The sequence below is a fragment of the Lycium ferocissimum genome, chromosome 10 (assembly GCF_029784015.1).
Source record: "Lycium ferocissimum isolate CSIRO_LF1 chromosome 10, AGI_CSIRO_Lferr_CH_V1, whole genome shotgun sequence".
NCBI classification, from domain to species: domain Eukaryota; kingdom Viridiplantae; phylum Streptophyta; class Magnoliopsida; order Solanales; family Solanaceae; genus Lycium; species Lycium ferocissimum.
The window spans coordinates 49,210,355-49,223,956 of record NC_081351.1 but is presented as its reverse complement, the minus strand read 5'-3'; the positions used below and the strand labels follow the sequence as shown (position 1 = coordinate 49,223,956).

Here is a 13,602-nt window from a genome sequence, read left to right as displayed (position 1 = left end):
CGATATCAAACTTGATTACGGTAGACATCACTGGATCTTGAGCAGCTCACGATGCCACTTGTTAAGAATTAAACGGCGATGCGGTGGAACCATTAGGATGCACCAACGCAAAACAATAATGCAAGAAAGCAATAAAGGTAATGAACACGAATTTACGTGAAACCTAAGGCGGAAGAAAAACCACGGGGCGCGAGCGCGGAGAAATCAACTATAAGGTGAGGAGTACAAAGCGATCTCGACGGGGTGTGGAAACGATAAGATCAAAAGGAAGCGAAAGATTACCATTTCTATGAAAACTCTATCTAACCTAAGTGTGGAATATAATTTACGTAGTAGTCTTGATAGTTGTTCTCTTTTCTTGATGTTAAAGGCGAAGATCTCGGTGTAAATAGGGGTTGAAGACGTTCAAAATCCCAGTTGGAATGGGACAAGCCAGTCGAATCCCAGATGGAATGGGACTATTATCGAATCCCAATTGGAATGGGACAATTTCGTGAAACCCTTTTGGGACATATTCTAACATGTCACAGTATTGACCAGTACATCATCAACTGAGACCATGAAGTTCACCAAAAGAATACCAATTAAGGCACTGAAGCACTTGATTATTTATATTGTATCTTTATAGCTTCCAAACCTTATAGGTAGCTCTCCAAGAAACAACAGCTGTGATTTGTCATTTTGTAATAGATCTATAGTGCTAATCACAAAGCAATCTATCCCTCTCTTCCTGACTAGCTTCTCAAATTCTTAACATCTTTTGAAGGCATTTCTTTCTTTAGCTCTATTGTTGAATCCATGAAATGTCTCAGAGAATCTGATTTTAGAATGACTAGAAATAATCTATTCTTTATAGAGACACCAGGTACGGGACAAATTGATTAAAGGAGTATTTGGATAGGTGAGGCTGCTAAAAGTAGAGCTATAATGAGCTTCTGGATCTCTTAAAAACAGACTTAGAATGCAAGAAGGTAGCAGAGCTTTTTCACAATTTCAAAAAATCCCAGCATGATCTTCCTCAAAGAAACCAAATTGCAACCTTGTCTTTTTATAAGCAAATTGGAGTAAGCGCAAAAATGGATGATCTTTTTTTTTAATACAGTTGATGACAACTTTACTATAGTATGTAGTTGAGGAAATAGTTCAGCTAAGTTTATGAGATCACCGCATTGATGAGAGAACCAAGTGCCTTCCACCACAAGACAATCCTATTTAACTATAGAATGCACAGGTCAATCTTATGAACTAAGGTGACACAACAAAACATCCTATAGATTAACAACGCAACACACTCTCACCATGACAGAGTAAAAATAAGTAATGGAGTGTTGAAGGATAAACTTACTATGTCAGTGTCTTAGTAGTTGAGACCTAGCTAATCTTGTTACTTTTTTTATATCGTTTAACGTCTGTGCATCTATCCCAATTTATGTGATACATATTAACTTTTTTGCAATCAAACTCTTAATCTTGAGTACGGAATTATAATATGTACTTACATAGTAACACAAATTTTGAAACTACAAAGACTCTCTTAGATATAATTCACAACATTGGTATTTATTTCATTATCTAACTAGAATTAATTCAATTCAAAAATTTTAAAAATAATTCACCACAAAAAGAGAAGAAACAACAAGAAAATCGAACAAATTGGATCCTAATAAGATGGAAAATAGCGAGTATTTTATAAATGAAGACCCCATCAAAGTTTCTATAGATTTAACAAACAAATAGCTCCCCTGTGCAATTTAAAAACCTTTTATTTCTTCGATTAACTTTATTAATTTGAATTCGATGGTCAAAATTACAAGATTTGACAGTCAAAATATTCATAATGTGCTTAGAGCCCGTTTGGATTGGCTTATAAGTTGAATAAAGCTGTTTTCAGCTTTTTTGAGTGTTTGGTTAGCCAGCTTAAAGCCATTTTGTGCATAAAATAAGCCCAAAAGAATAATTGGGCCAGTTTGACTTAGCTTATCTAAAGCGCTTTATGTGAAAACAACTTATAAGCCAAAAAAAATAAGTTAGCCTACCCCAACTTATTTTTTATTTTTTTGCGCGGAGTGCCCTTCTTTTGGGGTGGTCTTTAAATTTTGCCCCTCATATTTGAAATGTTTAAATTTTGCCCTTCGGCTAACACCCATAGGTCCCGGAGTTCGAACCCACGCGCAGTGAAATTTTCAAAAAAATTCGCAAGGCGCTTAAATTTTCTATCTGCACAAATACACTTGTTAAGGAATTACACATTTTATCTCGCATACTCATGCCTTATGGGCGGATTTGGCATAAGTATCGGGTCCGATAACTTTGATAATTCCTTCACAAAGTTACGCTTGCCAAAGTATACTAATCAGCAAAACTTTTATGCGGACCCGATAACTTTGTGAAGGAATTATCAAAGTTATGTCGGACCCGATACTTATGCCAAGTCCGCCCATAAGGCATAAGTATCTTGAGTCCGCATAACTTTGTAATTCCTTCGCAGTTATCTTGGGGTGGCATACTTTTAATGGGCAAACTTTTTATGCGGATCCCAAGATAAACTTTTGAATGAATTATCAAAGTTATCGGACCCAAGTGATACTTATGCCAAGTCTCCCTATAATAAGTATGGCCGGTCCGATAACTTTGGTAATTCCTTCACAAGTGTATGCCGGGGGCATAGCGAAATTTAAACTTGCCTTGCGAATTTTTTTTTTAAAATTTTATTCGCGTGGGTTCGAACTCTGGAACCTATGGGTTTATGCGAAGGGCAAAATTTAAAGATTTCAAATATGAGGGGCAAAATTTAAAGACCACCCCAAACGAAGGGCAATTCTGCGAATTGCCCCTTATTTTTTTTTGGCTTACTGCTTATTTTAAGCCCATCCAAACAGGCTCTTAGTCTTTTGCAATTTAAGCTTACTATTTGATAGCATCATTATCCCAGCTCAAATATTGTAAGAACTCAAAATTAAGAGAATTCAAATGCAATAGCAAACTCAAAGTTTCTCAATTGTTTCCCTTCATATCGTTCAGCTACTATACATCATAATCTCGTACTCACTTCATCTTAATTTAAGTGTCTTATTTCCTTTTCTTGTCTGTCCCTAAAAGATCGTCTCTCTCTGTATTTAGTAAGTTGATAATTCAAACATCTAACAAATTTAAAACCACAGGATTCAAAGTACATTTTAGTAAATTATAGGCATCTTTAATTTAAGATCATTCAAAAGTCTTTTTTAATCCTCAAAATTTTGTGCTCAATCGATCTAAGACACTTAAATTGTGACGGAAGGAGTAATATAAAAAAATTTCTTAGCATTGATAAGTCAAAATTAGAGCAGGGTGATGATTTGCGGTGCGTTACCTTGACGGAGATGGTAGGGACAACATTAGCTTGAGAGTGCTCTTCGTCACCGATTACAGTATAATCAGCCAATACGACGACGTTATTATGAATATCTTCCGACACACATTTGGTCCCTGAAGTTGGCACTTCCATCCATATCGCTTCTACTGTAGCCGTTACCGTCAAAAACAACAAAACAAGTCTACACAACTCCATCCCCCCTAGTTTCTTTCTACTAACGGAATCTTAGATGAGACTTCAGATTTCAGATTTGCTCTTAATTACTTTTAGAGAGGGAGAGAAGACTTTTGAAATGTTATTAGTGTTAGTTTAGTTTTTTAGTTGGATGAATGTGCAGTGCACGGACTAATGGAATGGTGGCGGGTGTGATTAAGCGCGTGGATATTAGGAGTGGTTGTATAGGAAGAGACTAGATTGGCGCCACGCAATTTCTTCAATGATGTCCAATAGGAATGCGTCTTTACATGGGAAACTTTCGAGTTAGGACACCAAGATTACCGGTTTGGGGACTTTCAGACGCGCCTTTGTTGAAAGTGTTTCTTTTTTCTTTGACTTCCAAAGCTAATTTATTTGATCAACAACCGGATAATATTTATAATTTGTTTTCGTTAAAATTAAGACGTGTGATTATGATCGTACATCTGAACGATTTAATGTTATCTCTAGATCTGAATATTGAATGATTAAGACGGTTTATTTTTTAATATTTAAATGTGAATAATTTATTTATTTGTAAACATAATAAATATACAATGTAAATAAAAATAATCAATATTAAAAAAATGTGAACTTAATAAAATAAAATGATTCCAGTAGTTGGCTTGTTGGTGGTGGTGGTTGAGGATGTGTTGGTGGTAGTTGGCTCCTATGCCAATTGTGATGGTGGAGTTGGTTGGTACTAAGGATTGAGCGCAGTAGTGGTAGTGGTTGATAGTGGTGGAGGCCGTGGTGATGGCGGTGGCGGCAGTTTATAATGATGGAGGTGGTAGGTGTGGTAGACTTACACTAGTGGTTGACAGTGGCGGTGGTTGCCAGTGGTGGTTCTGATGACAGAGGAGGTTGGTGGTTGGCGACGGTAATGGTGGTGGGGACTGTGATGGAGGAGGTGGTTAGTGGTTGTGGCTGGTGATTGTGGATAGAGTGGTAGTGAAAATTATCCACACAAAAATACATCTTAATAATATTAAAATTTTATTTAAGATATTAATGATTAAGACCTATTCAAACCAAATAAATTCTTATTTTTCAACTTAAATAAATGTAGTTAATATCCTAAGGTCTAAATCATTCAAATTCATACCTCCATTGAATACAAACAAACGAGGCCTGACCTATTAAGAACTAGTGAATGTATCCGCGCTTCGCGCGGCTATTAAAATAAAATATGACTAAATAATTATCTTTATAAATTTTTATCTCTCTACACCAATACATCAATCGTAATAATATTGGTTGTTCCTTAATACAATTGTAATCTCAAGATTGATTGCTCCTTTTTTAATATATTTTGTGAAGGAATTCTACAAGAAAAAATAATACTGTTATGTCAATATATATTTTTAGATTTTGCAAAAAAATTGATCATATATACAATATACTTTCAGTTAGAATGCATGAAGATTAATTTTTGTTTAATAAATATATTAAAACAAATAAAAATATTAACGAAAAGAATGATATCGCCAAGAGTAATCAAATTACATATACCCCCTCCATTCAACTTGTAAATTAAAAGATTCAATTATGTTCGCCTCTTTAAAATATATACATGCAACTTCTCGATTAAATATACTACAAGTTCCATAATTTAACAAAAAAATAATTCATACATATCCAAAAATATAAACATTGTCTGAGCATGAACTAAAGCAATAAGATATATAATAGAGACTTACACCTGTGAATTTTTTATTTTTATGTTTGTTGCATTCTTTGAAATAGTTCATGCCAATAGTGACAACATCCTCAAATAAGAGAAATGGTCAAATTGTGTCTAATTTAAGCTTTTGAGAAAATCAAAGATCTGAACCTTCTAACTTTCCTTTCTAAACATATCGATAGTGTTCTTTTTGTATATCTTTGATGATCGATACTCTAAAAGTCTACACCATAAAATGAAAAATCAAAAGTTTAACGGTCATGAGGAGAAAAAATTAAAAGAGAAAGCTCAATAATCATTGGCATACCACTTTTTTACCCAAAAGAAAAGGCATTCATTTGAAGCAGAAGTGATTTGTGTAAATCAGTACCCACTCAATAACTTATAAGTTTCAGGAAACATTTATCTTCGTGTGCCCAAAATTCCTTGCTTGTTCTCTGCTAATCCCTTCTGTGCGTGAGCATGAACTGAAAGAAAAATCCCTCAAAAAGTGTTGTATATATAATTACTAATGCTACTGAAAGGTAAAATAGTGCATTAAGGAAAAAAACAACCAAACGTTATCTTTCCTTCAGAAAAAATTTAAAAAAAAAAAAAAAAAGACGACAAAAGCAATCATCCAACTAAAATGTAATTTTGTATAACAAAAACACTTTACATATAAGTATTTTACATATCGACAATATATAATTAACAGAAAAACACAAAAAGAAAGGAGCAAAAAGCTTCAGCAATTAATTTTCCAAATAGATCAGAATTTCTAAATTTTTTTAATCATAATTAAGTTGGTAAGAAAAATTAACTCAATTCTAAAGAAACAAACTGACAAAAATAATTCAGATAGAAATGTAAAGAATTTCTCACCTGAATTTAGTTTGGGGATAACAGATTGTGATTTATAAATTCGTAAATTTGGAGCATTTTTGAAACTAAGACAAAGCTAAACTATTTAAATACTAACGAAGAAGAAACTTTCAGCAATTAATAATCTTAGACGTGGAGAGGGGAGTCTTTTGCTTTTACTAACAAAATTTTACTCCAAATTAATCACAATTAATTACAGGGGAGGATTAAAGAGGAGTAAGTGGAGTATTAGACGTGGGGAGTGGGAAAGTTTTTTGTTTTTCTTTATTAACTTCATAATTAGTCATTGCCTTTATAGATATTAATTTTATAATTATAGGGGAGTGGGAAAGTTCTTTGTTTTTCTTTATTAGCTTCATAATTAGTCATTGCCTTTATTGATATTAATTTTGTAATTATAGTTAACTATATTAAATTCTATTATAACCACATAACATATTAAATTTTGAGCAAAACAATTAATTAAAAGCCAAAAAAATGAGAAAAAAGATAAATAGGAATGGGTACATAAAGAGTGTAATATCATCAATTGGTTTCATACGCTCGCTTTATATTATATATAGATTACTGACTCTTATATTTCAGCTACAAATACAGCATATTCCGTAGGAAAATTCTATTGGTGCAAATGAGTTTAACCAATGTCACAAGTGTGGTACATCAATAAATTCCAAAGATAAAAAAATATCAAAAAAGAAGATGAACAAATGATAAAGATGATTATAATAGAGTAAAAATTGTTCTAAACGAGCCTCAAGGCATAACAATTGATAAGACATTAGGAGAGGTCTAGCTAGGTACTTGAAAATACTGAAAATAAAGAAATTTCTTAAATTATGTCTCCACGGGAAGAAAATGAAATTGAAATGATATAATTATTGATAATATTTTGCTTGTAATACTGTTGTCGAAATTAAGCAATAAAATGATGATCTTGAACCATTTTATGGTGAGGAAAATGGCCAAAAGGAAAGACGCAATTTAAGCCTAATTGTTCGCTTGGGAACCATGAACTTTACAGACCTATAATTCGAACACCTGAAGTGTATTATAGCCAGTTTAGCACAAATGTCCTTTGTCCTGAGATCGCTAAGAATATACACACATATCGAGTTCACATTAATAGCTATCATAAAATATTATGAGCACCAATGGTATTTAAACTTTACTGACTTAAATCGTGAATTCTCATTTAGCGCATTACAGTAACTTTTTAACTTCCTACTTAATGAAACCAAGTTATTGATTTGCTTTTAGTTTTTTTGCTCGGATTGAAGTTCTTTTGGGAATCTTTATATTTTTTTCATTTATGTCTCAAATTTTGTGTAATGAGGAATGCTTTTTGTTGAAATTATCCTTACCCCATTATCCTTTTTATTTCATTTGCAGCTTCTTGAAATATCCTTGTTTTGTGTTTGTCTTTATGTTCTATAAACAAATGTAAATTTGGATCTTTTGAGTAGATGGATATTTGTTTTTATGAGTTAAATTGTTATTTGTTGAATTAATATCTTTGTCTTCATCGTTTTTTATATTTAATTGATCCTTTTTTATTTAAAATGATAATGTCTTGTTATAGTGAATCAAACAAAAACGATTTTTTTTTTAGTTTCATTCCCCATGTATATAAAGGGAGTTTTTTTTTGAATGTCGTATTATGAAAAGAAAATGTTTTAGTTGATTTTGATATGCTTTTGGTTTTCTCTTTGTTGAATCTTTGACCTCTTAACAAGAAGTTGGATATATATTGTTTTTTCTTCCAACATTTTTATTTAATACCACTCTGAAACATGTGTTCCATAGGCAAAATTTTTCCAAAGTCATAACGCATCATTGATTTTAGCAATGAGACATGGTAGAATAGCTAATCCAGTTATGCTACTTGCTCTTGACTTGCATGAATGTCAGGTAACATGTGTGCTTGGTTTTAGATTTTCTTGTTAATAAAATTTTTACCACAATGTGTGTCAATAATGTTTTGTTTTGGTTATGAAAAATGAAAGTTTGCCTCTCAACTATACTTATATACATTATTTTAAAGTGAATTTAAGCCCTGTGCACTTGTCTAATTCTTAACACTTGTGTATTTTTTTGTTTTGGTTATGAAAAATGAAAGTTTGCCTACAACAACATTTGTAATTCTTTAAAGTGAACTTCATGTCAATTGTCTAATTCTCAGTTTTTATATGAAAAATGAAAGTTTGCCTCTCACATGAAAATTTTTTAAAGTGAACTTCATAGTCCTTGTTGAAATAACACTTGTGTATTTTTTTATTTTGTAAAAAAAATGAAAGTTTGCATACACTTTGTTCTTTTAAAAGAGAACGGGGACAAATTTGTGATAAATCTTAACACTTGTGTACATTTTTATTTTGCTATGAAAATGAGGAAACCAAATCACGTTTTTTGAGTCTGGCCACAATTTTCTAGTTCTTAACACTTGCGTAAATTTTTGTTTTGCTCATGAAAATGAAAAAACAGAGGTAAGAAAGATATCAAAGCCCTCTAACAACAGTTGAAAAAATGTTCTTTTGTAAAGTGAAATTAACACTAGATACTTGTCTAATTCTTAACACTTGTGTAATTTTTTATTTTGCTTATGAAAATGAAAGTTGCTTATTAAGATTTTAAATTCTTTTATTAAAGTGAACTTCAATGTCAAATCCGCCATTGCTTTTCTAGTTCTTAACACTTGCGTAAATTTTTATTTTGGTCATAAAAATGAAAGTTTGCCGCTAAAACGTCATACTTTTTCTTTTTAATGTAAACTTCGGTTATGTCCGATACTCACAATACTTGTGTATTTTTTTTATTTTGCTTATGAAAATGAAATTTTCTAAATACTTTGTTCTTTTGTAAAGTACATCATGCCACATACTTGTTACGAACTTTGCCTCGATTATTTTTTGTCAACTAAAGTTACTATAATTTCAAGTCTAAGTCATTAATAGCATTGTATACTAATCAAATGGAACGTATAAACTAATAAAAATCAAACAAAGCCAATAAATTTGATCAATTCTATGTTGTCCGTGTTCGTGTTGAATCTCAATTTAGACTGTTTAGTTCATAGAAGATGATTTGTTGTTATTTTCAAATATTAACAAATCTAAACTTAATAAAATGAAATTGAGTTGAATTACATTCAATTGAAACGCTATATATTATATATTTATCTTTTTCGATGTTGTAGCAGGAGATTTCATGGAGAAATGTTGGAAGATAACGATTGAAAGGTTTGTTGTTGAAATGATGGATAGGTTTAATTGGATGTTTGTGGTTCATTACGTCTTTTAGATTTTTATATATTATGAAAGGATAGTAAGAAAGAATCTTTTTCTTATTATCTTTTAGCTGAGTTGGGCAAATATTAAAGAAGTTAAGGGCCTAAAATTAAAGACCACCAAAGGGCATTCGCGACTCGCAATTCTCGCATTGAAGTTCCTAAAGAATGGACGGGCTTCAAGAGTCTCAAATATGTGTAATGAGGAATGCTTCTGGTTGAGCAGATGCAGCATGGACCGGGGACTTTTAGGTCTTGAAATATTTGTCTAAGTAAAAGTAAATATCTTTTAATAAACAAATGTAAATTTGAGCAATTGTGAGTAGATGGATTCTTTTGTTTTTTGAGTTATTCAACTAAATTCTAAACTTGGAAACCGTCCTGTTTTCGTATTGTGGTCTGGCACTTAGAATGAAGATTAAGAAAAGGAATCAAACAAAAACGATTTTTATTTTATGAAATTACAATTTCACAAGATTAAGAAAGGGAGGAAAAAAAAAAAAGAAATTTGAAAAGAAAATACATTGGGAAAGAGTCGGATCCACTGCTATTGAAATTCTTCCAGATCTTTGACCTCTTAACAAGAAGTTGGATATATATTGCTTTTTTCTTCCAACATATTTTTGCTTCTGCTCCACCACTCTAAACATGTCATCCATAAGCAAAATTTTTCCAAAGTCATAACGCATCAGCCTGTTTATTAGCAATGAGACATGGTAGAATAGCTAATCCAAAGTTATGCTACTTGCTCTTGACTTGCCATGTATGTCAGGTAGACATTCCACAGATAAGAAAATGTGTTGACCACAAGTGGCTGTCAATACAGTAACAACATCTATTTAGTTTTCTTCTCAACTAGACATGTATATACATTATTTATGAAAAAATTTAAGTTTTGTGCACTGATAATACTGTGTATGTTTTTTTACACCCGTAGGTAAAACTGTCCTACAACAACATATAAGTCTTCATGTCAATATTTACGCTCTCAGTTTTTATAACTAAAAATCCTTCATGAAAAGTAAAGAGAACCATAGTCCTCTGTTGAAATAAATGGGTAAAAAGGATATCTAGCATACCTGTAAATGAACGGGGACAAATTTGAATGTGATAAAATCACATACGGGCCAGTACATAAGACCATTAATAAAAGTAGGAACCAAATCACGTTTGAGTCTGGCCACAATTTCTGAACCGCTTTCACCTAGTGTCGCAACCACAAGAAAAAACAGAGGTAAGAAAGAAATCAAAGCTCAAACAACAGTTGAAAATATGACTAAGAGCTAACACTAGAAGGGTTAAAGACTAAGAAGATACAACTTATTAAGATTGTAAATTCTATTTATTAACTGGACTTCAATGTCAAATTCGCCATTGCCGGTTGTATCCTGTATGAATTTTCTGTGACCTTTTCCGTATATTAAGAGTAGAGATGTCAAAATTTGTAAAACCACCCAATGAACCCAACCTTGCTGGAAACCGCAATTAAATGATGCAGCTGCTGAGAAATAATTGAAAGGCCTGCATGGAGTTGATTTTGATAGCTCAGTGGTCTTACTAATTCTGTTTTTAAATCTTGAAAATAACATTTTTAAGTGATTTTTGGAATGTTGAAGTTGGTTGATATGGGGGATAAATCTTCTACCACTCATTCTTGCGCAAATCTCAGATCATAGAAGAAAATCTTCAAGAGAACAAATATAAATTATTATTTTTAATTTTTTTTTTTAAAAGAAATTAAACATAATAATGAAAGAGAGAAAAATTATTACTTCAAACAAGTTCTAATATGTTTTCTCATTACTTTTTATCTATTTGTTTAATTTATGAAATATTTTTAGCAAAAATTAATTAATTTATTATTCTTTTATATGAAGTAGGACGGGCTATAGGAAGGCTGCATGCCTCAATTTTGGTGGAAAGTTTGGCTGCATATAAACCCTACTTAATATAAAAGATACTAGTCGATTCAATTAAATGATTCCATTAAGTGCATTCATCATAGTTTGGACTATTGTTAATTATCCCTAAATAGTTGATCTTTAATGAGTTGAAACTAGTTATCGTTGAAACCTAATGTCAAATACTGTGGAGTTTTGATAAAAACTCAAAGAATTAAAATACTCATGCCACAAGTTACTTCTACTTTGTATTTGAGTACTTCATTTTGTACGCAAATAAATTATCTAATGCAAATCCAATCGTTATTCTATCCTAAAATCAAGATCCCAAAATTTTAAAATTCCAAATTCACCTTTGTCCGTGTGTGACTAATTTAGACTTTTGAGCAACTTGTCATATGTCTCATCCTACATTTAAAATATACCAACTAAAATGACACAGTAAATCAATTTAAAAGCAGGACAAATGGTTACCTTGTTGGTTACCTTGTAGTTACATAAGTCATTAATTTATATATAGAAGATAACACTCATGGTAGGTCCATATACGAGTTGTCCTATAGCTATCTTTTTCAATGTTGTGATCACGTCAGTTTTGGAAAGAATTTTGAGAGTGAGTTGTACCAGAAATGAAGTTAAGGGCCTAAAATTAGCACACCAAAGCTAGCGACTCGCAATGTTCTTATTAGATCATACTGCCCTGACGACAACAACCCAGCAATTGTCTGCGGAGAGTGAAAAAACATGTAGTATAAGATAGTCATCAACCCCATAGTTGCACATAAATAAATTAAAGTTATGAATCGGATTTGTCATTTAAATAAACTTTTTTCTTGCTTTTTTTATGCTAATTTGCTAAAGCCGGTGTTTTTTTTTTAGGTGTGAATCAGAAATGGAAAAGGGATGGCATCCCTAATTGAATAAAGAGAGAAAAGTTTTCGTACTTATATTGAAAAACACTTTTACTAGTTCATAAAGAGTAAAAGAAGGCTAAGACTCAGTATCCGCATAATGCGCGAAAAATGATTGGAGAAAAACAATTTTTGAATTAAATGACCTAACCCAATATTTTTATTATCTTGAAATGTTATTTTATCGCGGGATATTTATTCGCGTTCGCGGATTTTATTTAATTCGAGGCCTTCTTTTTCCCTAAAAGACACATGATCTTTTTCATAAAGGTACCAGATATTTCCCAGACAGACACTAGGAAAAGGCTGCAATTCGAATTTCCTCAAATGACACCTTTTCGAGTCTCACCCATTCGTGGCTATAAATACCAAGGCATTCCCTCAGTTTTCGACATCAAATTTTTACACGCTTCTTCTGCATGCTTTTTCACAAACAAAATAGAGTCTTTGTGTGGTTCGTTACTGTCTTGAACTCCGACGAATTGCTGGAGTTTGAAGTACCGCTACTCCAACAAAAGGTATAATCATTCTACCCTTTGAGGAAATAATTGATCTAACACCTAGGATACTTTGAGAGATTAATTTTTTAAGAACACACAATAAATTTTGTGGGCTCAGGATATTTAATTAACGTTTCTGTTCTTCTGATTTGTTTGTTTACCAATTTATTTCGTATATTCTGGTGTACTGTTTTGAGCACACGCTAATAACATCAGGCATAGTGGTAGGTACCTGAGAAGACAAATCAGCAGCAGTGAGAATAATTGTGCAAGTGATAGTCTTGGTGAGAATGGAGCGAGAGTCTAGCTTTTGTAAATACCACCCAATGAACCCAACCTTGCTGGAAGCACCTGATGCAGCTGCTGAGAAATACCTGCATGGAGTTGATTTTGATAGCTCAGTGGTCTTACTAATTCTGTTCAAAGCTTCAAAATAGATTTTGGAATGTTGAAGTTGGTAACATGAATACATGATATGGGGGATTGGTGGGCCAGCTTGAAGCTATTTCTCAGGAAAGAAACAAACATCTTTCTGTCGTCTAAAATGGAAAACCTCTTGTTTTTTTTTTTTGGTTTGAAAATGAAAGAGAGAGGTCTTCAAACAAGTTCTTATGTTTGCTTTATATTATATATAACATAATGAAAGTATTTTAAATATATTTGAACTGATAACTAGTCCAAGATTGAAAAGGACAAATAATTATAGGAAGGCTGCATGCCTAATTTTGGTGGAAAGTTTGGCTGCATATAATTTCTGTGTATTGATCACCATATAAAAGATACTAGTCGATTCAATTAAATGATTCCATGTGCATGCTACTCATTTTGGATTAGAATTGACACTAATTATCCCTATAATAGTTGATCTTGTAATAGTTGAAACTAGTTATCGTATGATGTCAAATACTG

At 32.1% G+C, this 13,602-nt stretch overlaps 1 protein-coding gene and 1 pseudogene across 1 annotated transcript in view; both read right to left on the bottom strand.

The window, feature by feature from the left end:
• Positions 1-3,652, bottom strand: part of LOC132034175 (transmembrane emp24 domain-containing protein p24delta3-like) — a 7,705-nt gene extending 4,053 nt beyond the window's left edge. The window contains exon 1 of the mRNA XM_059424449.1: positions 3,353-3,652. Within this exon, the coding sequence (XP_059280432.1) occupies positions 3,353-3,550 (198 nt within the window). The 5' untranslated portion in view covers positions 3,551-3,652. The remainder of the gene's footprint in view (positions 1-3,352) is intronic.
• A 6,360-nt stretch (positions 3,653-10,012) lies between these two features.
• LOC132035564 (protein sym-1-like) lies at positions 10,013-13,309 on the bottom strand (annotated as a pseudogene).
• Between the last annotated feature and the right edge of the window lie 293 nt (positions 13,310-13,602).